The sequence below is a fragment of the Myotis myotis genome, unplaced genomic scaffold (assembly GCF_014108235.1).
Source record: "Myotis myotis isolate mMyoMyo1 unplaced genomic scaffold, mMyoMyo1.p scaffold_m19_p_2, whole genome shotgun sequence".
NCBI classification, from domain to species: Eukaryota; Metazoa; Chordata; class Mammalia; order Chiroptera; family Vespertilionidae; genus Myotis; species Myotis myotis.
The window spans coordinates 96,551,555-96,579,075 of NW_023416324.1; the positions used below are offsets into that span (position 1 = coordinate 96,551,555).

The following is a 27,521-nucleotide window of genomic DNA, read 5'->3' on the forward strand; positions in this document are numbered from 1 at the left end:
TGCCTGGCCAGCCTGGATGAGGGGATGATGGCTGTTTGCAGCTGGTCACACACCCTTCGGGGTGGGGGTCCCCACTGGGGTGCCTGGCCAGTCTGGGTGAGGGGCTAAGGGCTGTTTTCAGGCTGGGGGTGACTGAAGCTCCCAACCTCTCCTTTTTTTCTTTTTTCTTTTTTTTATTCTGGGCCAGCTTTAGCTTTGAGGCTTGGCTCCAGCTCTTAGGCCTCCGCTGCTGAAAGTAGGTTTCTGGCCTTTGCTTACAATGTTGCAATCCTGCTGGCTGAAGGTTTCTGGGGTTTTGTTTAGCTTCTATATTTGTTACATAGTTGCTTAGAGTTGCAGCTCAGAGGCCTGCAGCGGCAGGCGGGGAACTTTGGAGGCCTCCGTCACTGAAGCAAGCAAGCCTCATGTTAGTTTCAAGCTGCCTGGCTGCTGGCCGCCATCTTGGCTGGCAGTTAATTTGCATATTGCCCTGATTAGGCAATGGGAAGGGTAGCGGTCGTACGCCAATTACCATGTTTCTCTTTTATTAGATAGGATATATATATGTGTGTGTGTGTGTGTGTGTGTGTGTGTATATATATATATATATATATATATATATATATGTATATAGTGTTTATATCAGGATTTGGAGACAAAGCATATAAATTTAACCTGTTATATCCATAATTTAAAACTATAACTTTATTTTCTGCTGTCATATTTTGAATGTGACCTTTGTTCTCAGAATAAGCTATTATTTTTCAAACCAAATACCCTCTCTCAGTGAAGTTTATTGAATATTAGGTAGTTATAAAGTGATTATAGACTACATATTTTTATGCATTTGGCTGTTGTTAGTATGTTACCATTGAAAATAATTCTCAGGTCTGGAAAGATGGTCTGGTCTGAAAGCTGCTGCTTTGTTTTCACTTGTGCAGGTACAAGGGTCCACATGCAGCCCTCCTTGTTTCTAGTGATGCAGGAGCACAGTAGGAGTATGAGCCATTGTCATAGTCAGCATTGGTGTTGCCCAACAGGAAAGGGAAAGGAGACTTTTTGCAGTAGAGAATACTAAAATTGATTGCTGCCACTACCCCTCATCTGCAGTGTGCCCTGGCACCATACTGGATGTGCTATTTATCATTTCTAATCCTCCCAGCCACCACATTGGGGCATGTGTATTATACCCAGTATACTGGTTAGGAGACTGAGCCTCAGATAGTTTTTTTAATCTTCACCTGAGAATATGTCTGTTTTGTTTTGTTTTGTTTTTAATTGATTCTAGAGGGAGGAAGAGAGGGAGAGAGGAGACGGAAAGGCGAGGGAGAGAGAGAGAGAAACATTGATGTGAGAGAAACATCTATTAGTTGCATCCCATATGCTTCCAACTGAGGATGGAACCCTCAACCTAGATATGTTCCCCAACCAGGAATCAAACCCAAAGCCTTTTGGTGTATGGGACAACACTCCAACCAACTGAGCCACCCAGCCAGGGCACCTCAGATTTTATTGCTTTTTCAGCACACATGGCTAGTACTAGGACTCCTATATGTCTGCTTTCAAAGCCTATCTTTTCTTTTCTCTAGGCTACCTTCATAAGAAAGAATGTATTTGGAAATTTTTGGCTTGTAGAAATAAACTACACATGTTCTCTAGGTACTTTTTTTTTTTTTTAAACACATATAAGGAAACAGAGTTGTAGGAATGTTAATTGTCTTGTCCAGGATACATTTGATTAGTGTTTTGTCTGTGTTCTCTAATTATGCTTTGTATTTATTTTATTGTTGACATTTATTCTATTAAATTTGCTGATAGTGATGTGTTAAACGTATTGAGTATGATTTCTTTATCTAGTGAATTACTATATATAGGTAGCTAACAGTTCTTATGACTGGTTAACCTATTGGATAGCATTTAAAAGATGGTAGATATTTTTAAAAAAGATTCTTTTAAATCGTCTATTTAAATGCTTTCAACCTGTTACTTTAAAGGATAAAGAACAAGAATGTCAATAACAATGTCCAGGAGTTTGTTTATTTTTTAATCACTATTTTACTTTTGATATTTTGAGAAGACATTGAGCAGTTCTATTATTCTTTTTAATAATAACAAGATTCAGGTCAGATATCTGTTGGACTTTGGAATCTATGATGACTGGTACTATGAGTACCTCATGGAGTAGAGACAGCTTTATCATCAACAAAAATACATCTTTATTGGCTTTAATAATTGAAGTTATACATGATATGCATGATATGGGTGAAAATCAGATTATTACTGTATTGTCTTTTGTTTTCTATTTTATCTAATTAAAATAGAGATTTTTACTCATTATTTTTACTCTTCTTATTCTGTCTTGATCTTCATTTTTTTAGCAAGCAGGAAAGTTGCATGTCAGTATGAACCTATCCCTGGTAATTGTTAAAAATTATGTCAGAATGGGGTTAAAAACGTCTTAATTTTTAAAATATTGAGCTTATGCTCATTAACATATTTTAACTTTTTTTTCCTTTAAAAATGTCTTTTACAAAGTGTCGTTTAATACACAGCTTTAAAAGAAATGGCAATAAACTGTCATTTTCTAAACAAATATTTTTGAAATGAAAGTAGTACTTATTTTCAATCTACTTATTACTAAAAGAAAAGAAGAAACTTACTGGATTACATCATTTAACCAAGGAAAAAGCCTAGCACAGGTTGTACTTTTAAACTAAAACACTAGAATTCCTGAGAGAACATGTTTTTCTTTATAAAACTTTTAATGCAATACCCATTAATAAGACATTAGAAAAAGGATTGTCATTAAATTTTGCAAGGACCTAGTGACTATATTAAAGAGACTTACAATTTTAAAAGTTATTCAACAAAAAAATGCTTTTTGATTTCTCTCACTCAAGAAAGATTCTTGTAATGGATCATCTGTGTTCCTATTTAGAAGTTTAAAAATTAAAGGGATGTGGTTAAAAAGAAGGAATTCTTACCATTTGCAACAGCATGGTTGGAACTGGAGAGCATTATGCTAAGCGAAATAAGCCAATCAGAGAAAGATAAATATCACATGATCTCACTCATTTATGGAATATAATGAACAACATAAACTGATGAACAAAAACATATCCAGAGACAGAGAAGCATCGATCAGACTGTCAAACCTCAGAGGGAAGGTAGGGGTGGGTGGTGGTAAGGGGGAGAGATCAACCAAAGAACTTGTATGCATGCATATAAGCATAACCAGTGGACACAAACACTAGGGGAGCACGAGCGGGGGATGGGGGCAATAGGGGGATAAGGACACACATATGTAATACCTTAATAAAGAAAGAAAGAAAGAAAATTTTAAAAAATTAAAGGGAAGCAACCATTTTCTAAAAGGATATTCCTATACTAGTATTGTATAGCTAATACAAATCTGAGGGTGTTATATGAGTGAAAGTGTCAGGAGAAATGTTGCAGAAGTTTTTGGAGGTGAAATAAACCTATCTAAGGAGAATGCAAATTTGTCCGACAAAGTCTTCCTAGCAAGAAAGAATAAAATCACATGTTTTTTTCAGAAATGACACAACATACTACTTATCATATTTATATTCTAGTCAATAAAAGAGGAAAGCCTTATGAGAAAAGAATCTGATTGGGTTTTGAAATCTTTGAAATGAATTATTTAGGCCAAGCTAAATGTAATTTGCTAGATTGTGGTTTTTCTTCTAATAATGCTATTAACTGATTTGTCACTTTCTCCTACAGACCCACCTTTGTAGACTGTAAATAGAGTCAGGGAGAAGGAGAATGGCCACTCTCAGGGCTGTCTCTTGGGCAGCCCGCTGTAGTGTGAGCCATGCTGTTTAAGGGGCTCCTTAGCAGGACAAATAAATGCCCAGCTCTTCTCAGAAACCAGGCTATCTCCATTAGCCTGGAAGGTCAGGGTGAGGGCGGAGAGGTCCTAAATGTGATGTCAGATTTCATCTCAACATTTTATTCATTGCTAACTTACTATAAAAAGTTTTTCCTTTAGTTAGCTACTAATTGAGATGGCTGTGAGTAAGGAAATACCATCCTGGAAATGGGAGAGAGGCATCAGATGATCTCGTGAGTTATTAAGATTTGGCTAGAGGTCACAGCTTGTAACCATTAATTAAAATTTGTCATTGAACAAAAATCTTTAACCTTAAGACAACAGATAGCTTATGGTCTAAGAGTAATTTTAAGACAATAAATTCAGCTTATGGGATTGACTTAATTTGATTTAACTTGTTATATTTATTTATTTTGTTAGGGCAGAGTGCCAAATCTTGAATGATATTTAGCAGATTTTTTTCAACTTAAATGTATTTCAGTTGTCCATCTGGATTTAGATATTTTAGGTACAAAGACTTTAAATATTTTAAGAACTACATTAAATCTATTAAAAATTCCCATATATGCTGTCTAGAGAAATATTTTCTGAGTCATGGATTAGGATTTAGACTTTAGAGGTAAGTGCTTGTTGTCACCAAATCTCTTCATATAATAAAATGGCTTTAAGTTTCATTTGACCCTTGTTTAGACTGTCTAGAAAACAGTGTCATTGTGCCATCTAGTGGCTATGTTTCAGGCCAGAAAGGAATAAAAACCAACTGAAATCGAAAAAATATTCCCCGGGTTTTTCTCTGCTGGCTCCCACCTGTGCTTATGTAATGACAAAACTAAATAGCAGCACTCTGGGAAGTCAGTGTAAATACATATAAAGGTAAGTTCTCCCTAAGTATATTGGATCATCATAAATGGTCTCTGTCATGTTTATTTCTTTTCATAAAGTCCTAGTCTTATAAAATATAGCTTTATTGTTTGTTAACTTCATGAAAAGAAATTTGGATGTATTTCATATTAGAGACTAATTTTAGAGAACTAAATATTAGAGACTAATTCTGACAACTGATTTACTAATTGATAAAATTTTAGGTTTTCTTAAAAAATGTGATTATTTTGAAATATGCTAGCTTTTCTTTTATCCTTATTTATGGCTTGTGTAGAGGAAGACTACTTGGTCAGCCTTGACCTTGCTTTTTCAGGTACCTGTCTGACCTTCATGCACCGGGTGACCCTGCTTGGCAGTGTATCGGAGCTCAGCACAGATGGATCCTTCAGCTCATGCACAGCTGCAAAGAGGGCTATATACAAGACCTGAAAGGCAAGGCCACTCTCTTCCAGTGCATATACCACTTCATACTTTCACTTTAACACATAATGATTAAAGGAAAAGAATGATTGGTTATTTTTCTTGATAAGTGTATCTGTGGTTTTTGTTTGTTTATTTGTTTACCCCTGCTTAGCTTTATACCTGAGTAACAGAACAGAAAATTCTTTAACTTTATCCCTATTGTTATGGTTGACTGGCAGTACTGACAAAGATTTGGTTTAGGGGGACTGTTAAACTTTTGTGAGAAGCAACATGATGTATGAAATGATATTAGCCCTTCATGAAAGCTATTAGTCCACTTGTTATTTTTTCCAAATATATGTTAAATCCTGCTATGTACCAGCCTCTATGCTAATATAGTATAAAACAAACATGGTCTCTGGAAGAGAGCATGTAATTAACCAAATACAAATGTTTGCCAAGTGATACAAAGAAAACATAATGGTACTATGAGGGAAGGGAACTGAGGAGAATGCTTTAGATGGCTGGTTTGGGAGGGTGTCTTAGAAAATGCTCCATGTTAGCTAAGAGCTGGAAGGATTTGAAGTAGCCTGTTGGGCCCACTCCAGCCTGAAAAAAGGACCAACCTTTGCAGAGACTCTGAGGTAAGTTTGAAGGAAGAAGTCACGGCTGCATTCACAAGCACTGAATGTCCTGAATGCTATGTGCCAGCCACCGTTGGGTGCTCAGGATACAGCAGTCTGTACAACAGACAAGAGCTTGGCTCACATGAGACTTCCAAAATAGCAAGGGAGAGGGACAGGGAAAGTGACTAGTAGAAGACAGTGTACTACTTTCTAAGCCTGGGAAGTTCCAAGTGCTGTAGTAGCACTTAGGAACAGCATTTGATCCAGAATTTTGAGGTCACGAAGGGACATTGTAAGATTTAAAGAAATGCCACATGTTTTGAGATCTGTGGGGTGTCTTTGTTGGCTGATTGAAATAGAGGTGGGGAAGAAGAAATAGATAAAAACCATTTCAGGACAAGAAGGCTGCTGAATCCTATGTGGCTAGAGCTTAGAGCATGATTAGAGTGGCTCAAGTTAGGAGGCGCTGGGTCCTGGGTCCACTTTTGTTAGCTGCTTCAGGGAATTTGAACTTGATCCAGAAGGTGTTGTAGGAGCCATTAACACGTTAAGCACCCAGCCTTCATAAAGGTGGTTCCTGGGAGTTTTGTCTTCCGGATGGAAAGTATAGTGTCAGTCACCAGTGACTGACAGGGCGCTTAATGTGTTAAAGGTTCAAAACAAGGGAAAGACCCAATGAGGTTTATTTTTTAAAAGACGGCTGTCTTCCATGTAGTGAATGGATGTAAGCCTGGAGCAGTGAAGCTGCTTAGAAGGCTGCTGTGGCAATTCCGGCATTTTGCCTGCCATGGAGGTGTGAATGTGGAGAAGGGATGGATTCCAGAGCTGTGCAGAAACTGGAATACGACCTTAGCACAGCTGGTTAGGATGATGGCACCATTTAGTTTAGGGAATCCTAGAGGGGAAAAATGATTTTTCCCTTCTGTTTGGGCATAAAGTGAAGATATTCAATAGATATTTAAAGAGTAAGTATTTGAATATGATCTTCATAAAGGTGGTTCCTGGGAGTTGATGCTTTAACCCACAAAAATTAAAAAAAGGAGCAAACTTAAGATAGAATCTTGAGGAGGGATATTTACAGGGCAACCTGCAAAGGAGAAGAAGAAGGTGTATTCAGGGGGCTAGGAGGGGAATGAGGGCATAATATCACAAAAGCAAAGAGGAAAGGAGTGATCAGCAAGGATTTTAAAAGAATAAGATAAAGAGGTGTCCTGCAGATTTAGTACTGGTATTGTTGACCTTGGCAAATGCAATGGCAGTGGACTGAGATGACAAATAGATTATCTAAAAGAAGGCATAGTGGTACTTCATAAGGTTTCCAGGAGTAAGTGAAGTAACATGAGAACAGTCCTGGCACAGAAGAAAGTATAATGAAGAGGTCACAATTATTTCTTTATAGCACAGTTTTGACATGAATTGGAGTACTATCCAGCTGATTCTGTTCTTTTCTAGTTTGATTTTTAGGAAAACCCAAATATCTCTGTTTTGATGCCACATCAAAATTCCTGTTAATGTCATTAATTATTTTGTAGTTTTAGCAAGTAGCAATGACAACAGATGATATACATAGTCCATTGTCTTTGGATGTATTTAGAGGACCTTGCATATTTATCTATTGAATCTATTCTGTTAGGCAAGACTCTATACCAGGAATGGGGAATGTCCACAAAATCATTTGATCTGGCCCTACATTAGGGGTGAGTTAATTAAGTGTTTGTTCAAATATAGCAGGCTAATTTTTAAGTTAATAATTTTCTATGGCCCTGGAATGATGATGTTATAAATATCTAAATGGCCGTTGGCAGAAAAAAGGTATCCCATCCTTGCCTTGACTGCCCATCAGAATCCCCTTGGTGTTTTTACAAAGTATCAATTTTTGTCCTCCACCCCATTTCTACCAATTATAGTAGAATCTCTAGTAGTGGAGTTCAGGCATCAGTCTTTTATAAAGCTTCCAGATGATCCTGGTACAGCCAGGCTTGATAATTAGAACGCCTGGGACTGGAAATACAGTAGTGAACAAGACTGGCATGACCTCTGACCTCTTGGACCTTGTAGTCTAGTGGGAGAGACATATCTTTTTTAAAATCATGTATTTATTACATAAATATAATTTTGAAAAGTGTTATGAAGTGGGGAGTACAGAATTCTACTCTAGTCTAGTAAGGGGGAGATCGAAGGAAGTTTTCTCAAGGAGGTGATATTTCCATTGAACCCAAATGACAAATAGAAATTATCCAGATAAAGAGGCATGGAGAAATAGGTTTCAATAAATGGCACCTCATTCCTCACTGCACTAAATACAGTGATGATATTCTTCAGATTACAAGCAAGTTACATGATCTGATAAAGGATTTTCCTGCTTATGCCTGTAAGAAACCATCTGTATAATTTGGTTATGAAAATATTTGAATTTCTGGGATGGGTGTATATTATGAGGGCAACACAGAGACTATTTCAGATTGGAAATTATATGTACTTTATTGTCATATCTGAAATATCTGATAACCGTTGTTACACTGCCAAAGGTCTGAATTTTTCTTGAAGATAAATGGAGAGCGACTTTTACCAGATGATTCCTTCCATCATCTTAATGTTATGGTTTACTACATGTATTTATCCAGAACTGCTTAAAATCTGTATTTCTGGGGGAAAAATGGCAGAGTCCTACTTTTCAATTTTATTCTGACCAAGCTTGTTGTAAAATTTGCTCATCACTTGTGAAATAATTAAAATAATGTAAAATAAATTGGACCCATTTGTTAGTGACAAGCTTTACCTAGTTATTTTCATAAGTTGGTCTTTTGATGAGGAAGTAAAAAATAAACAATCAGCCCGTTAAACTTAACTCTACAAGTTTCATGATAAGACAGTGTAAACCTTCTAAATTTGTTAGTCAGATGTTGACATTCAGAAGAACATGTTTACCTGTACCCTCTTTTGTTGTCAGCAAACATTACTAATATAAACAACATGGCTGGCCCTAATACATAGGAGCTTTGTTAATTGGAAGATTGGTGTACTCTTTTGAGCTTACATCAGAAGGGGTTTTATTATTTGATTTCGGAGAATTCCAAACATACTTAAAAGCAGAAAGGGTAATATAATAACTTCCTATGTTTCAACAATGATCAACTCATAGCCAATCTTATCTGTACCCTTATTTGTTTTTATCCCTTCCATCATTCTGAATTGTTTTTGAAGCAGGTCACATTATTTCATCCATAATTATTTCAGTAAGTAATTTTGAAAAACTAACCAAAACACCATTATCATTATCTAAAATATTACCAACAAAAACAGATCCAGAGAGAGAGAGAGAGAGCCATTGATCAGACTGTCAAACCTCAGAGGAAAGGTATGGGAGGGTGGGGGAGAGATCAACTAAAGGACTTGTGTACATTTATATAATCATACCCAATGGACACAGACACCAGTGGGTGAGGGCATGAGCGGGAGGTTGGGGAGGCAAGGGAGGAATAAGGACACATATGTAATACCTTAATCAATAAAGAAAAAAAATCAATTGAGTTCTTTATATTATCAAATATTCAGGTAATTTTCAAATTCTGAAGCAGTTTAGTATCTTCCGGATTTAAGTACATTAATACCATGGCTTTTTAACTGATAGTGCAAAGGCAAATGACATAAAATCTGGCATAGATGTAGACAGAACATGTGTTTCCTAGAATTGAAGAATTAGCCATCTGTAAAACATGTCCAATTTGGCCACTTTGCACTTAGATCCTTTTCTGATTGTCTTCATTAATGCATATGTGTCATTGGTTACTTGTTAGCTATTTAATAAACACTTATCTACATTTATACAGATGATGTAGTTACACTATGTAGTATAGGTATATGTGTAGAGGTATATGCAAGTATGAAATATTTGCCTTAATGTTAAGTTTGCTGGGAATAAACACAGTTTTTCTTTTATATAATCTACAACCAGTTGTTCATGATGGACTCTTAATTGGTATTTATGAGTGTCCTAATTATATATAATAAAAATGTAAAGTAATATGGGGGATAGGCTCCTAAATATAATTTGGACTTTCTGTTGGACATCCTGTCATAATTATTACCTTTTAAATGTGGAAGAAACCTTGGAAATTATTCCCAACAGGTGTTCATTAGATGACTTTAGATCTATTTTTCACGTGAGGAAAGTATCTCAGAGAAGCCAGGTAACAACCCAGCTTCTTCATGTCCTGAGAAGCGGCAGAAGTAGTGACTGGCTCAGATTTCTCCCCATCCTACCAGAGTGCACTCAGTGAGGGTAGGACAGCAAGTTCCACAATACCTCTCTGTATTCTATTGTTGGAGAAAATATTTCCATCAAACAGGATTTCTGAACATGATGAACATGATGGTGACCAGGCCTACATTTCATCTAGCACTTCAGTGTTTTTATTCAGCTATTCTCAGGACCCAAAAGTCCTTGTATTATAATGTGTGATTGGACTGTTAATGTTGGAGAAGAGAAATAGCTGTAATTTTCTAAGTGAATCCACTGGCAGAACAATGGTTAGGAATTGAGACACTCCTTTGAGATCAATACAAACTTAAACAGGTGGACTGTAAATATTTCATCAGGAAAAGGGTTCTTTTTGTCTTTTTAGGTAAAGCTGATCTCTAAGTGTACATTTAATTAACATAAATGTTTTTTGAGACTTGAAATCTTTATTTGTTGGTTTTTGGGGGAAATGTTAATTGAATTTAATCTTGTAGTCTTCGGAGAAAATTTCATGAGCAAAGATGGTGATAGATTTTCATAGACAGCAGTCTTACATAAAAAAGCTACCTTTTCCAGGGAAGATTCTTTTATAGGGAGTATTTCTTAGCTGAGATAGGTCATAAGGTTGATATTCTTATGAACACCGAATTAGGTCTTTTTCTGGATTCCAGTTTTTATAGCAATAATGTTTACTGAACTAAGAGGATGGCATCTTCCATATTAAAAACATTAGGACACAAGAACAGGGGATTACCATTGCACTGTGCCATTTATCCCCAAATACTCCTCACTCCTCTTCCGTGGCCTACCTTTCTGTAGGCCAAATGTGATCTTTTGCTTTTTCTAAGGGGAGACAAAGATAGGAAATAGAAATTGACATTTTAAACACTCATCTTGAAAGCTTAAAAAGTAATAGAAGAGTTTGATTTTTTTCCAGCCTAAACCAGGTAACCATTTGCTTCTCATCCTTTATATTCAGACCAATCCTGTGTCCTGAATTTGTTGCACATGGAAAACTTTTACCACCTTGTAAAAGTGTCATTTGTCCCTTAAAATTCCTGTGAAATAGATAAAAAATTAGACTAAGTCTTCAAGTTTCTTGCCAGGAAGGCCTCCTTTGGTTAACCCCCTACTGACATTTCCAAATAGGACTGACTTTACAGGTAGACTTCAAAGGTGTGTTTTTTTTTGTTCTGAAAATGAGTTTAACTCTTAAAAATATATGTTGTTTATGTATAATAATTGGAGGGAAAAGGTTTCAGCCTGCTCTGAGTAATTATTTCCTTTTTTTAGATATGTACTTAATTAGGATTTTCCATAGGACATAGTAGGATGGCGTGCATTGGTGGACTTTAGAGTATGAGCAATAACTCATGTAAGCAAGAGATTCTTTTAAAATAGTCACACACTAGAAGGAAATGCATTTACATGTGCCTCAGGTTTTCTTTGCAAATTTACATACACTATGTCACACCTGAAAGATTTCTTCTAAATTATCCCAGTATTGATTTATTGTAGAAGAAAAATAATGAGAATATTTTAGAGGTTGGGCTAAATGCCTACTCTTCTAATTATTTCAAACATTGAGTAGATTATTAGATTAATTACTTGCTGAAATAAAAATGTTTGTTTACCCAGTGACCTAAAAACATAAAAACGCTATACATATTTTCAACTCAAAAGCTCATAAAATGCATTCATAAGTTATATTTTACAATTTACATATAATTTTGTGAATTTACACAGTACAACCACACTGTAATTTTTCTTGATATTTCTTGACCTTTAGGTACATAACTTATAGTTTGTTTTTAATTAGTGAGATATTAATAAATATAATTCTGGTATTTCCATAATGCAAAGTTAGGTAGACTTTTACTTTACACTAGATTAAATGTCAACCTCTGTTAGAAAACTGGCAGCAGATTCATTGAATTTTCTGAGACCATAAAAATATTTTCATGGTTAAAAAGACAGTAAAAATGTGTTGTTATGCACATATTGAATTTTAATAAAATTACAATTTTTATTTTAAAGTTGGTATAATGAAATTGTACGTTAGGAAGGTTTTTTTTAATGAAGTTTATTTTCTGGAAATTTAAAAATAGCTCCTGTCCTGAATGTTTATCATAACAGTATGAATGCAGACTAATAGAATTGATTTTAAAAGAAAATAGGAAAGGCACACCTGCAGCAAGAACCAATATGGGACATTAATTTGATGTTTATTCTCCCTGCAACTAAATCTCTTCCAATGTAGATTCGGCAACCACAGGTTTATCTGCACCCTTGTTATTTTGCATGTTATGACGACAGAGTATTTTTTTTTAATTGGCTTTAGACGTTGAAATGCTTTTAAGTGCTTTTAGTGGGATTTTATTTATTTGCTTTAAGATTTATAAGCTATGAGGTATATATAGGAGAAAGTAGATTAAGGAGAGAGAAGTAGAAGAAAGTACCAGTTTATGATTACAGTGGAAAACTCTTTCCAGCAAAGTGGTGGTCTGATTTTCCTTTTCGTTTTGTCTTTTTTTTTTTCCCACAAAGAGAAAAAACCCAGGTGATACTCAGTTTGCCATGAATTAGATTTGCACTTAATTGTTTACCATTAGAATTTCTGTTGCATACTATTAGAAATTGTCATTGTTGTTTGTAAATAGTATAAGTTTATATAAGCAATTTTAATTATCTGAGTGCAGATCAGTAGGTTTTTACCATAATGATTATAGATGTGCTTTTTAATTTAATTTGAAAAACCAGTTTTAGCTTCCAAATTAAAACTAGTAATTAATGCTGGTAATTTAAGCAGTGTTTTTTGTTTTTGTTTTTGTTTTTTTTAAGGCAATAACCTAGGAGTTGAGAATTTTTGAATACCACAGCATTCATTTTTAGAAACTATATAGTAAAATAACAGCTGTTGAATATCATAGGAAAGAGTTGGATTAAGTTCTCTTCGCTTATTTCTTCTATTTTACACTAGTCTATTCACCTAACAATGTGTGATCTATCTTTATCTTTGTTAGATCAGACAGGCCAAACAGGCTTATGTCAAAAAGTCTTTTCAATTTGTTATCCTGGCAGCTGGTTCCCTTCTGCTGTCCTGGCTTACTGTATATCTGGAAGAAGATGTCTTATGGCTGGGAACCACATCGTGTCTAAATCACATCCCCTGTCCTTAAGAGAAAAAAAAGAAAATTTGACAAGGAAAGTCATGCACACATTGAATGCTAGCAATAACTGGTAATTTAAAATATTCATCATTACAAACATTTTAATTTTGTATTCTGTCATTTTGGTACTAATTCTATTACTTATATATTGTAAGCATGTTTTCTCTACTTAAATTTATATAATTACAAGAAAAATGTAGTACTAAAAACATAAGTAATTTTGTTTTGTTTATTGACCCATCCAGCTTTTATAGTTCTTGCTTAGATAGCCAATGTTAGTGAATAAATACTTCTTTAAAGTTCACACCAGTAGTTTTGCTTTTACAATAGTTTTTCTTTTCTCAACTATTGTTGTGAATAATGTTATATCAGAATGGCTGCCTGGAACCTGTTAAGGGCAATTCTGACACCCTAGAAAGTGAAGTAAGGTATGTTAAATATGTCTCCCTTTGTTTAATTTGATTAAATTATCCCCTTTAAATTGAGGAAATGCTCCTATTGGAACTTTAAATATATATAGAAGCATAAGATCAAAAAGAACATTTTTATCTGTTGACACAGGTCTAATTCATGAGGAATTTATAATTCTGCCTTACTATACTCACCCCTGCCCCCCAGCTTTGGCATTGAAATTCTTCTGTGTGTTGTGCTTGAAAGGAATCCCATCCTGCCTCTGTCTGTGGAGGCTCCTGGCCCTGTGTGTTTGGTCAACAAGCAACAGTGGGTGGTCGTGCTGCACATGGGACAAGGGCCCGCTGTGCTCAGGAAAATGTGTTCAAAGGTGTTTAAGGGCAGTAAGGAAGTCAGCTGCCCTTTTGAGAGTCAGGGTTGTAGATCAGTGTTCCCCACACTATTGTTGCCTGTGAGAAAACTTTCAAGAGGCACGAAAGATGAGAAAAATACAGTGAATTTATTCACCTGGCTCCACATTTGCAGTCTTCCCTGAAGAACAGTCTCTTCTGCCCTTTATGTTATATAGGGTCTGTTAAAACAAATACTAACTGCTTTTCATTTAAAATAGGGTAAACTTGTACATCTTGAGTTGAAAGGATTTGACTGATACATGATAAGGTTTCCAGGAAGTCTGAGGGAATACGAGGTATAATAAGCATTTTCTATAAAGTCATCTTAAAGTCGTTAGGAGTTTTTGGTAAGAATCAGCGTTTTAATGTAAACCCTTAAGTTTTTTAGCTTTGTAGATCTTTTCAGATCTATTAGATTAGCATAAAGCTGAAAACTTTTTTATCTAGTAGAAATCTCTCAGTTGCAGGGAAAAAAATAGCAAATGTTTCAGTTTTTCAATAGCAAATTATAATAGATTATTAGTTTATTTTCTGTTAGAAAATAAAGCAGTTTAAACTTTTATTTCCACACTGCAGCTTTTATTCTTTTAATGAAGTGGTGGATTGTTTTATTAGCACTGTGAAGAAAATGACTTCTGCAACTTCTGAAAGAAATTTTCTGTTTTTCTTATATTAAAACAAAATGTAGTATTATATCCAAAAATGATTTTTCTAATTTTTTTTGTTTTTAATCTTTTCAATTACTCTTGTATATTCACAGTTAGGAAGAGTTTCTTTTAAGAATGCCGGTAGCATGTTATAGAAACTTTATTTAACTGGGGAATAAAAATTTTGACCTCTTGATTGTCAGTAATTAAGAAGCTTAGTTTTTAAAAACTTTTAAGTGTTTAAAGGAGTTTTTCTTCCAAGATGCTTCTTCCAAGCATCTGTAGATAAGATTCCTATCTTTTCTTTGATATATTGGTAAAATTGTAAATCAAACACTGGTTTGTAGAATTTAGAAGATAGAGCTACACCTAAAGGACATTCAGTTCTAGAATTTTGTTTATACAAATACTGTAGTGATGGTTTCGTGCTGTTGGGTGTGCTCCTATGTGCAGTTTTGTCTCTAAAGTAGTCTTTACCCTAAAGTTATTCCTCTCAGATAACTTTTGACAGGTTATAGCCAAGTAATTTGGATCTTAAAAGCACTTATTTATCTGAGTATATTTATTGGTTACTTTCCTTAGTGTCTTTGGAATCTCTAACCTGTAAGATTCACAATGAAATTGTAAAATTCAGATAAAGGTTTCGCTGTTATTTTTTTGTTGCCTTTAATATTTTCTTGATGTGCTTTTCTTTTAAGAATAAATTTTCCCATATGCCCTCTGTGTAGAGGCAGATTTTTTATACATTTAGATGACACCACTAATCAGTGTCCTAAATTGTAACAATAGTAAGCAGAATAAGCATATTTTGTTCTCAGTGGTGATTTAAAGTTTCAGATTTAAACTTCATATAATAGAATCGGAATTTTATAACTAAGAAGATACTTTAAAATATGCATGGTTTCAAGCCCTAATTTTTACAGGTGATAAAGCATAGGCCTATTATGACTCCTTAAGCTAGCTGCAAAGCCCCATATGAGTTGTATAGCCATGAGAATCTTGGGCAGAGTTATACCCTGCCCTAAGTTTCAAATATAGGGAACAATTAATGGTTAGTATTAGCACAAATGAAGGCAGAGAGGCTGTAATCCCATTTAGTAAAAGGCTTTTAAAAATGTTTCATCTAGGAAAAACATTATAGGAACATTTCATTTCTAGAGAAAATTTACTGTCAAGAAAATAATGATTTCTCATAACTCATTAATGCAGTATTAAGCTTGCAAAAGACAAAGTCAATTGCAGTTTTACAAATACTTTAGTCTCTGTCACCTACAAAATGTCCCATTGCAAGCTAATATTGTAATGAAAAAACTGAAGTATGTGTGTACAGTTGAATACTGTCCTCAGCTGGATCTCAAGGGTCTTCAGGGAAAATATACTGAGTAATAATGTTTTCAGTTGCATATGACCTGCACATAAATCAGAGCATGACATATGAAACTTCATAATTATTCTCCTTTATAACCACATGTTTTGTATAAATATATATATTCTCTTAAACACATCAGTAGATATTGCTATGATATTGTGAGGTTAAACAGTCAAAAGAAAATAAAATGATTTATTGTAAGATATTTTAAAACCTTTTGCTGATTTATTACAGAAAATGTTTTCTTTCTTCATCTCTTTTTGTTCTTTTTAGTAATGCTTTGTTTGCATCAAAACCACTTCATATTTGTTCAGTCTTTTGTGGGGTAGAAATTTAAAAGAAATCTCAGAATCCTCGAAGTTTTTTTATATACTTGCTTTCTGACTACTGAAATTTAAAATGTTTTCATTAATTTTCTCTTCAAAGGATAATTCTGTTAATTTCCTGTAAAACAACTCATCGTAAGACCTTTATTTTTGACAGTAAGAAGATGCAAAATGGTACAGAGTAGAACACATTCCTGAGTTAATGCCCACTGTTTGGTGTGCTGGGTGGGTGGGTGTTTGTGTGCAGTGCTGAAGCGCTCTCTTCTGGTCTCTCAGCAGAAACACATCTTGCAGATGTGTTCCAGATGTTCGTTAGTTCTCAGGGTAGACTGCTGTTCTAGCTTCCTGCTGCTGTGACATACTTGCTGGTAATTCAACATCACCGATTAATAAATTAGTTCATGTTATCTTTCTTTTCCTGATATCATAGAAAATTATGCTATGGTTTCTAATAGAAGAAAAGCATATTCTTAATACAGGGAAAGATAAATCAGTCTCTAACAGTTTAAGAATTCTAGTTACTTAAATTCAGCTATATAAATAACCTTAATCTTAAACCATTTAAATTAAACTTGTAAATACATAAGTTATATAGAAAACCTTTTCTGAGGATTTACTTGAACAATGATAATTGTATTTTTTGTAAGAATGGTATATAGTGTACTTTTAGGAAACTAGGAAGTCTTTTCCTTTTTAATAAAAAATTTAAAGTCCTGAAACCTTCAAGAGTAATATTGTAACTTTTTAAATTAAAGCACTCTTCTTGCACCTTTTAATATGCATTTTTTTATTCTATAAATTTTTATATAAATGTTTAATGTGATACTAAGTTCAATCCCCTTTATACTTTGAGGGTGTTTCAGAAAATTGATATTTTGATATTAACTTCCTGAATTCTACTATGTGGTGACTATATGATTTCTTCTTTAATGTAGAAAGTATCAGTTACTAAAAAAGTATTTTTTTCTTGTTTGTATTTTTTTACTCTAAATTACATTAATTTTGTTTTCTTAATATTAAATTATATAAGTCTTCTTGTATTAGATATGTTTACCAAAGTAGAAATGCATATAAATAAAGCATTTAGCACAGAGTTGAAACACAATAGGTGTTCAATAAATTTCTGTTTCTATAAAACCTATCTGGTAAAATTTGTGAGGATACTACTGTATTGTATTGTATTGTAATTTCACATTGTATCATGTTAAATGGCTCATGATAGGAGGAGCCCATGAAACAGTACACTTTTTACTGTATTTTATTTATTTATTGCTTTTTTTCCTGCTTCCACCAGAATTTAAATAAGTTGAGAGCAGGGGCCTATCTTTTTATTCATCATCTTATCCCCAGGGTCTGTATAGTTCCTGGCACATAGGAGATGTCTAATATATAACTGCACAGTGTTATTGAATAGCTAACATTACCAGTGGCATAAAATTATTACTTTATAAATGTGTTTTATCTTTTACACCTGAAAACAGATCTATAAGCTTTTAGTATTAACTTATAAAATAAGATAGGGTTTTTATTTGACTAATTTAGTATCGGTCACTCAGTATATAATGAGGGAGTTATTGCAGAAGGTCCAGTGACTGGACAGAGATATAATATTTAATCCTTATCCCTAAGAAGATGGCAATGCTTCATGCAATAGCATTTTAAAGGAAGAGGAATGAGTAAGTCTTTTTAGGTAGAGAGGATAGAAAATAAGGCAGAAATATGTGGAATGCATTTTCATAGGCAGAATATTTAAGAGTCCTGTGCATGGTAAATACTCTGTAAGTGTTTAGTGAATTCAGCTTGTTTTGAAGATGCTCAGCCAAAGAGCTCAGAATGGGGGGCTCATAGGCACCTTTACATACCATACTGAAAGGCAAATTTTAGCATTTTAAGTGAATGTCTTACTAACATATTTACCAACATGGGATTCCAATCCTAATAGCTCTTGCTACCCAATTTAGAAAAAAATGTTTCCTGGTTTTTAGGATAATTTGGTATGGGATTCTGGGGATATTTTGGAATATTTATTCCCGGACAATAAAGATAATTTCTTGACAATAATGACATGTTAGGCTTCTGGAATATTAGCAGTGTGGGGTGAAAAGGATCCAAACTAGCTTGGCTGCCATCAGGAATATAAACAAGGAAGCAAATTCCACATCCCAAAGAAAGAAAGAAAGAAAGAAATGGGATTAGGGGATTTAAATTTATGAGAGAAGCCAAAGATTTGTGCTATAAATCTGTTCCATTAAAAGTCAGACCTCTGTGACTTCCAAGTGCCAAGTCGTTTTTCAAAAAGTGATTTCTCATGCTGATGTTAATGTTCCTAGAACATCTCTCTCTCCAATTTTACTGAACATTCACTCTAAAATGATATATAAGTTTCACTCCATGATTTGTTACATTTCTCTGTCAAGCCAAAGTAATGGATTGGATCCTCCAAGTCTATCATGGTGAGAATGATTTTAAAAAGCTACTTGGAGGAGATTTTTTTATTTTACTTAGTAAATCCTTTATTTAAAAGAGTGAAAAAGTGAGCAAGAAATAACTCAGAGAAGCAGTTCTTTAAACCAACTAAATATGAACACATAGAACCTATAGGAATGTTCCCTCTCCCTTCCAGGTACCGCAGGCCTGCACAGTCCCATGGTGGATCTGGATAGTGATGTTCGCCCCTCAGTGTTGGCCCATCTTAGTCAGACAGCATCACTGAAGCGGGGCAGCAGCTTTCAGTCTGGTCGAGATGACAGTAAGTATATCTCTCTATGCCCACTTTGCCTTTTAAATCCCTACTTGTTTAATTTAAAACATTTTTCTCTTGGAAATTTCCATAACTAGTTCTGTTACTACTGCTAAATATTATCAACTGTTGTCTCTTCTACTTATTTATTTTTTTTTGGATAAGCAATTCTTTTATTCATTTACATTTATTTTTCAATACGATGTAAGGTAAGGGTCCAACTATATTTATTTATTTTTTGGTATGTGGATATCCAGTTTCCTCTGCAGCATTTATTGAAATAATTGTCTTTCTCCCACTAGATGGTCTTGGAAGCTTTGTCAATACCATTTAACCACATACTAGTGTAGGAAGGTTGATTTCTGGGCTGTCTATTCTTTTTCATGGAATATACATCTGTATGTATGCCATTGCCACACTGCTTTGATAACCATAGCTTTGTCTTAAGTTTTGAAATGAGGAAGTGTGAGCCCTCTAAATTTCTTCTTTTTCAAAATTGTCTTGGCTATTCACGGTCTCTTGAAATTCTATATGAATTTTAAGATAGATTTTTCTGTTTCTGCAAAAAAAAAAAAATCATTGGGGTTCTGACAAAGATTGCATTGATTCTGTAGATCACTTTGGGTGATATGGATACCTTAACCATATTAAGTCTTCTGATCCATAAACAGAGGATGTCTTTCCATCTATTGGTGTCTTCTTTAACTTCTTTCAGCAACATTTTGTAATATTTTTTTTTAGTAAATCTTTATTGTTCAGATTATTATATTTGTTCCTCTTCCCCTCCCCCATAGCTCCCCTCCACCCAGTTCCCACCCCACCCTCTTCCCTTACCCCCCCCCCCCCACTGTCCTCATCCCTAGGTGCACAATTTTTGTCCAGTCTCTTCCCGCATCTCCCACACCCCTTTCCCCACCAAGAATAGTGAGTCCATTCCCTTTCTATGTCCCTGATTCTATTATAATCCACAGTTCATTCTGTTTATCAGATTATTTATTCACTTGATTCTTACATTCACTTGTTGATAGATGTGTATTTGTTGTTCATAATTAGTATCTTTACCTTTTTCTTCTTCTTCCTCTTCTTAAAGGATACCTTTCAGCATTTCATATAATACTGGTTTGGTGGTGATGAACTCCTTTAGCTTTTCCTTATCTGTGAAGCTCTTTATCTGACCTTCAATTCTGAATGATAGCTTTGCTGGATAAAGTAATCTTGGTTGTAGGTTCTTGGCATTCCTCACTTTGAATATTTCTTGCCACTCCCTTCTGGCCTGCAAAGTTTCTGTTGAGAAATCAGCTGACAGTCGTATGGGTATTCCTTTGTAGGTAACTGAGTTTCTTTCTCTTGCTGCTTTTAAGATTCTCTCTTTGTCCTTTGCTCTTGGCATTTTAATTATGATGTGTCTTGGTGTGATCCTCTTTGGATTCCTTTTGTTTGGGGTTCTCTGTGCTTCCTGGACTTGTAAGTCTATTTCTTTCACCAGGTAGGGGAAGTTTTCTGTCATTATTTCTTTAAATAGGTTTTCAATATCTTGCTCTCTCTCATCTTCTGGCACCCCTATAATTCTGATGTTGGTACGCTTGAAGCTGTCCCAGAGGCTCCTTACACTATCTTCGTATTTTCGGATTCTTTTTTCATTTTGCTTTTCTGGTTGGGTGTTTTTTGCTTCTTCGCATTTCAAATCTTTGCCTTGATTCTTCCGCTCCTCTGGTCTGCTGTTGGGAGTCTGTATAATATTCGTTATTTCAGTCCGTGTATGCTTAATTTCTAGTTGGTTCTTTATCACAACATCGAGGGTCTCATTAGATTTCTTGAGGATCTCAATAACTTTATCGGCAGCTTCTAGACAATTCTTGAGAGACCTTAAAAGTGTGGTTCTGAACTCAATATCCTCCACTGACAGTTTTGTCCTGTTTCTTTGTCTCCGCATTTTTTATGCTTTCTTGGTGCACCCCCTACTGGTGTTTGTGCGTAGTCTTGTTGTAGTTAATACTAGGGGGATTTGACCTCCAGGCCAACTGGCTCTGAGAATCAGCTGTGTCTGCAGTGGGAAAACTTCTGTCCTCTAGAGAGGTGCTAATCTAGCCTTTGCCTGAGGCTATCTGGCAAATGGTTCTGAGCAGGGCTTGGGCGGGGCGGGTTGCAGGGGATCAACAGATGGGGTGGAGGGAACAGTTATGGCTGCTCTCAGTCCCGTCCCCAGAGGCTCTGCCTCTCAGAGTCCCAGCAACAGCTGCAAACCTCGGAGAGAAAGCTGCCCTCGAGTTCCGACCAATGTCAGACAGTCCTGCTTCTCCCGTTTGAGTCTGGGTCCCTAGAGACTCGCCCAGAACTGGAGCTCAGAATCTGAGACTCCCTCCCGATTGAAAACGACAACCGCACCCTCAGCTACCAGCCCACTCCGCGTGTACCTCCGCACCTTTGTATTTTCCGCACTGCGCCTCCTCTGAGTCTCGTATGCTGTTCTCTTTCCTTCTAGTTGAAGAATTTCCCCTCAGCCAGTCTTCCTGTAGTTCTGGGCGATGTCCGTTCCGTCTTTTAGTTGTATTTGTGAAGTGGTTGTTCGAGGCAGCTAACTCCGGTGTTTACCTATGCCACCATCTTCTCTTCTACTTATTAAGTAACTACCCAGTAATTACATTGTACATTAAATACATGCCATTTGATTTCTTAGTAAGTCATTGACCACAGGTCAGTATTTATTCAACATATTTAGTTAAAAGTATAGTTTTATATTTTCTGTGGTTTAATTTTTTAAAATATGCCACAGAAAAAATTCTGTGAGAATTTCAAGGTTAATTTTGCAACAAAAGTAATTTCTGTTGTCAGTACAGAGAAAGACATATTTTCAATGAATTTTAAACTTTTGTTTGGGAAGGACTTATTATTAATCATAAATTATTTGCTATTTTTTTCATAAGATAAGGTATCTCAAATTATAACCATGTTACATTTTTTAATTTTGTAATGTTGATATTTACCTATTGTTTATTTACTTATATAAAATACATTGATTATAATGTAGTGGTGTGCCAATTAGACGCTGTTAATCACTGGTATTTCTAACCTCAATAATAGAAATAAAATAATCCAAATAGAATAATAAAAATACCTTCCGTTATATTAAATTCAAATGCCTCTAAAATTTATTTGGAAGTATTTCATATTATTCTTACAAGTATTGAAGTAGGGAATTTTTTTTAACATTTCATTAATAAATTTAAATAAATGGCCATTATAAGAACACCTTAAAATTAGATGATTCACTTACACTAAATGAAGGGCTTCTATTTGATATTCATTCTTCTTATCCTGTGTGCATTCTCCACCCTGTGCACCAAACAATTGGAGAAGAGAACTGTTTGCTTCTCCCTGCTGTGCTATAATGTGGCCCTGTAAACATGTAGACCTAGAGCCTTACCTTGGAGTGCAGCCCACCAGTTTTTTAAAAAATCCTTCCTTTTCATGTCTACACACTTTACCTCACTCCTTCTCTGTTAATGTCATTCACACCACCAGTTGATATACTAACAGGCTTAAATAAATTAGAAATTGTACTTGAGACTGACTATAATGAATTACATCACCTTGAACAGTTCAAATTTATCCTGCCTGGGTTTTGTCAAGCTTCTTTGATCTATTTTATCAAATCCTGGAAATTTTTGTCAAATTTTAAAAAATTTTGGTTGTAATTTTCTCAAATATTTTTCTGTCTGCTTCCTTTTCTGCAACTCCAGTTATGTGTATGTTAGGACAGTAGATTACCTTATAGATCACTCAGGCTCTGTCCCTCACTCCCCATCTGTGTTTCTTTATAGTGTCAGTTGCTAAGCTTTCAACTACTTTAATCTTTTGTCTGCAGTGTCTTAACCTAAAAAATGTCACATACTGTATTTTTCATCTCTAGAAGTTCCATTTGGTTCTTTTAACTATCTTCCCTTTCATTATTTTCATTTAATATTTTAACATTGCCATTACTGGATGATTCTGTCATCTCCACTATTTCTGGATCTATTATTATTGAGTAGTTTTTCTTCTCGTTTCTGGTCGTGGTTCACATTTCCTTGCCTTTCAGCATGGCTAATCGTTTCAGTTTTTTTTATTGTTTCCCAGACTCTGTGACTATCCAATGTTGAGTGTCAGGGATTTGTTGCCTTGCTTTAAAGAATGCTGGACTTGGTTTTACCAGTTGCTTACAGTAAGTTTGACCTATTCAAGGCCTGCCATAGTTGCTAGAGCAAGTCTAGAGTTACCTTCATTCTAGGGAAACTTCAGCTCTACTACTGAGGTATGATCTCTTGGATCACCACTGAATGAGCCAAGTAATTAATGAGGATTGTTCCTTCAGGCTAAGAGCTCTGGGAATCTTGATCTTACACTATATATGCATGGCCTAATAACAATAAAGACTTAAGATGACTCTTATGCAGATTTTTGGAGCTTGGTTTTTCTACTTTGCATAATTCTTCCCTGCATTTCCCATTCACCTCCTTGAAATTCATCTTTCTACCTCAGAAAGGCCACTGACCTTTATTTAGGTTACTCCCTTTACCTTGTCTAGAAATTGCCTGCAGGCAGAAAGCCAGGGCAAATGTGGACTCACCACCCGTTTCCCTTTTCTGTTGTTCACTGTCTCAAAACAGTTGTTTATAACCCCCCCCCCCCCCCACACACACACACACAGTTTTCTAGTTGTTTATGACTGCGGGTTAAACTCATGTCACGTTACCGTTAGTACTGGCCGTTTAATTGCAGGAGGCCTGCACTGTTTCGTATAGCTGGTGAGCATCATGGACAGACCTCAGAGCGCAGCTGCAGAATTAGCACACAGTGACAATCAGTAAAAGTTTGCCGGTTGAACAAGTACAACTTTGCAGTCTACCCTAAGGAAGGAGCCATGCCTTTCCCATATGTGACAGCAGAATATAAAGCATTCCCAACAACTCTTAACATAGACCAAAGACTAACATGCCCAATAAGTAAAGAGACTCTACAGGCCACAAAAAGGCAGTTTAAGCATATCTGAGTAGGTACTCAACTTCAGTCATAATAAAAACTGAAAAGGCATTGTAACACTACAGTGAGATGCTGGCTTCACAAAAACCACCAGTGTTTATGGTTTTGGGTCTTCTGTGTTCTATTTGTTCATTGCTAAGGTTCTAAGGAACCTGTAGCTTGCATGTGTTTCTTATGGGTGTGTAACTAGTCCCCAGAGTGGTCAATGTAAAATACCTATCGAAACTACAACTCTGTGTACCCTTGAACCCAGCAGTTCCTTTTCTGAGAATGTATTCTATACTGATGCAGACAGTCCCCTACTTAATGATGGTTCAACTAAACAATATTTCAACATTACGATGGTATGAGAGCAGTTCACATTCAGTAGAAACCATATTTCGAATTTTGAATTTTGGCTTTTTTCCCCGGGCTAGCAATGTGCAATCTGATACTGTCTTGTGATGCTCGGCAACAGGGTGAGCTGTGGCGCCCAGTCATCCAGGCAGTCATGAGAGTAAACAACCAACACTACAATATACCATGTTGCCAGCATTTTGTTTTATTTTTTGGATATTGGCTTCTGAGCACGTTTCACGTAGGTGAGACTAAGTTTTAACATTTGTTAGGTTAGGTGTATTTAATGCATTTTCAACTTACGATATTTTCAACTTAAAATGGGTTTAAGGGGATGTAACCCCATCGTAAGTTAAGGAGCATCTGTGCTTGCACATATGGCTAAATGATAAGGTATACCTTACTGGTTGAAACATTAATGTTAACTGGAAAAGATTTCGAACAGTCCTATCCAGTAGGAGGGGACTTACTAGTAGTACTTAGTAAATTATGATACTTCCAGAATATGAACTACTATGTAACGGAGGGAGGGAGGAGAGGATATAGAAGAATCTAGCATTCATTGTTAAATGAAAAAAAGCTGTGTTTTTAGTATGCTTTCACTTGGGGGGAGAATACATATTTCTGTTTGCCTTTGTATATAAAAGACATTTCAGAAAGAATCACAAAAAACTAGTAACGGTGATTTCTTATGGCTGGAGTTGTGAACTGGACAATGGGGGACAAGGGTGGGTGGTAGACTTCACTGTATATCTTTTAACTTTTCTCGCCATATATTGTCTATTTAGAAAATTGTTAAATATTGGAAAATAAATAAAATCCATCCTTCTCCTACTAGAATAGCATCGATAATAACAAACCACAAAACATTTTGCCTGGGAGTATTTTGAAAGTAAGCCAGTAGTTGATGGAGGATGAAAGTTCCCTTTCTTAACCTGCTTTGAAGTTGCTGAGTAAAAGTTAGAAGTTGACTCCAGAAGCACTCCTCATCATTGTTGTGAAATTGGACAGTGAAAATGCCTCTGTCTTGCTCCTGTTGGAGGCTCAGAAGCAGAACCCCAGGCCCAGGGAACAGGGTGTGGAGGGAAGAAGAAACAGGCAAGAGCATGATATAGAAAGATGGGAGAGGCTAGGAAGTGATTAATGCTCACTAAATTACTACTACTTTACTTTTTATTCCCACAGAGTTACCCTTCCCATAAGAAATCTATAAAGACCTTATTCCCCACTTACTACAATAATCACATTAAATTATATGTAAACCAAGAGGCTTCAACATTTTTATATTTGCTTACATGTCTTTGTTATGGGAGGAGTTATTAATTACATGATTGTGTTTGAATGTGCTCCTTTGTGATAATTTGACTTCTTACTGAATTTTCACTACATAGGGTGTCTGGTGGCATTCTAATAAGTTGATATTAGCTTCAAATTTAAATATTGGTTGTGGGCCAGCCCTGCCTGTGCCTTACTTTGCTGTTTGAAGGCATGACTTTTTAAAGAGAAATGTAACATCCCAAAGACAACAAGGTTGAAAAGCCAAAGCAACTTCCTCTGTGAAGTCCTCCCTGTTGTGTCCTCTTGACCTGCATGTCCTTCCCCTGCCTGCCATGCCCAATGAGAAAGCCGAGACCTCTGCGGAGAGTGTGCTGTCTGTGCTGGCAGGCGGTTGTGGTGTGACAGAAGAATAAAATATTGGTCTTTCAGCATATTAAAGCTCTGCAGCCAAAGTGGAGCACATTTTTAGATGGGGAGTGGAAGTATGTTTAAACAGATTTTTATTCCTGTTTCAAAAGTATGGTCATGGTATTTTATTCTTTTCCCCTTAGCATGGAGATATAAATCTCCCCACCGGGTAGCATTTGTTGAAAAATTGACCAAGCTTGTTTTAAGTCAGCTGCCTAATTTCTGGAAACTCTGGATTTCATATGTTAATGGAAGCCTGTTCAGTGAGGTATGTATACAAATATGACAATTGATGAAGGCGAATCATTGTGAATTTCTAGTCTTAAAAATTTTAGATTCTGAAGTGACTTGTTTTGTTTTTAATCCTCACCAGAGGATATTTTTTCCCATCGCTTATTGGGGGTTTGGGGGAGGGAGAGAAAGAGAGAGACAGAGAGAAACATTGATGTGAGAGAGACACATCAATCGGTTACCTCCCACACACACCCAGACCAGGGCTGAGATCAAACCTGAAACCCAGATACATGCCCTTGATCTAGAATTGAACCCGAGAACCTTCAGTGCGCAGGCTGATGCTCAACCATTTAGCACACCAACCAAGTCCTGAAGTGACGTTTTTAAAACCTTAAGGGCCCAATACCTATAATAACTATTGTCAAATATTTTAAGATTAATTAAAAGCACTGTAAAGCTCCAATGCTTAATAGTTGTATAATTTTGAACAAGTTAATTGTTCTGGGACTCAGTGTCCTCAACTGTAAAAAGAAAATATTGAGTGTATCTATTTCAAAAGGTGATTATGATGATTAAATGAGATATTCAATTAAAGAAAAAAAGAAAATTTGAAATATTTTCAAGGATTCTGAAATAAGTATAGTGTTGGGCAAAATTCTGGGTGAAATTGTGCAGCGGACTATGAACATATGATAAATCAAAGATAAAATGCTTTTATAGCTTGCACACAGGTTCGAAATAATTCATATAATTAAATGATTTCCTAGTTGGAAAGAATTTAAATATTTTTGTTAGCCCTCAATATGGTCATTCTGCAGAAGTTCTTATATTTTCACAAGTCACATATTTACTTAGTTTCTTAGTCATAGCATAATTGGTAGCATAGAAGTTACGATTTCTATGTATAGCACCTGGAACTTAGATTTACCACTCTAAAGCAGGGGTGGAGAACCTTTTTTCTGCCAATAGCCATTTGGATATTTATAACATCATTCGTTTAATATAATTCACTTAATATAAGTTTATGTTCCTATGCAAAGCTCCTAGATTTATTAAATTTCAAGTCCCACCTTGCAGGTCCAGACCAAATGATTTCATGGACCTTATACGGCAGGCAGGCTGGAGGATTCCACCCCTGCTCTATATTCTCACTGCAAGTGCCCAATGAATGGGCCCTAGGTCCTGGAATATACACTGTAATGCCCTTTG

At 35.6% G+C, this 27,521-nt stretch overlaps 1 protein-coding gene across 6 annotated transcripts in view; it reads left to right on the forward strand.

The window, feature by feature from the left end:
- The window catches only part of EXOC2 (exocyst complex component 2), a 260,156-nt gene that overhangs the window by 144,862 nt on the left and 87,773 nt on the right, over positions 1-27,521 (forward strand). For all 6 annotated transcript variants that reach the window (XM_036347812.1, XM_036347811.1, XM_036347813.1 and 3 more), the window contains 3 exons: positions 5,028-5,146; positions 18,921-19,046; positions 26,222-26,346. In XM_036347812.1, coding sequence (XP_036203705.1) covers positions 5,028-5,146; positions 18,921-19,046; positions 26,222-26,346 — 370 coding nt within the window. The remainder of the gene's footprint in view (positions 1-5,027; positions 5,147-18,920; positions 19,047-26,221; positions 26,347-27,521) is intronic.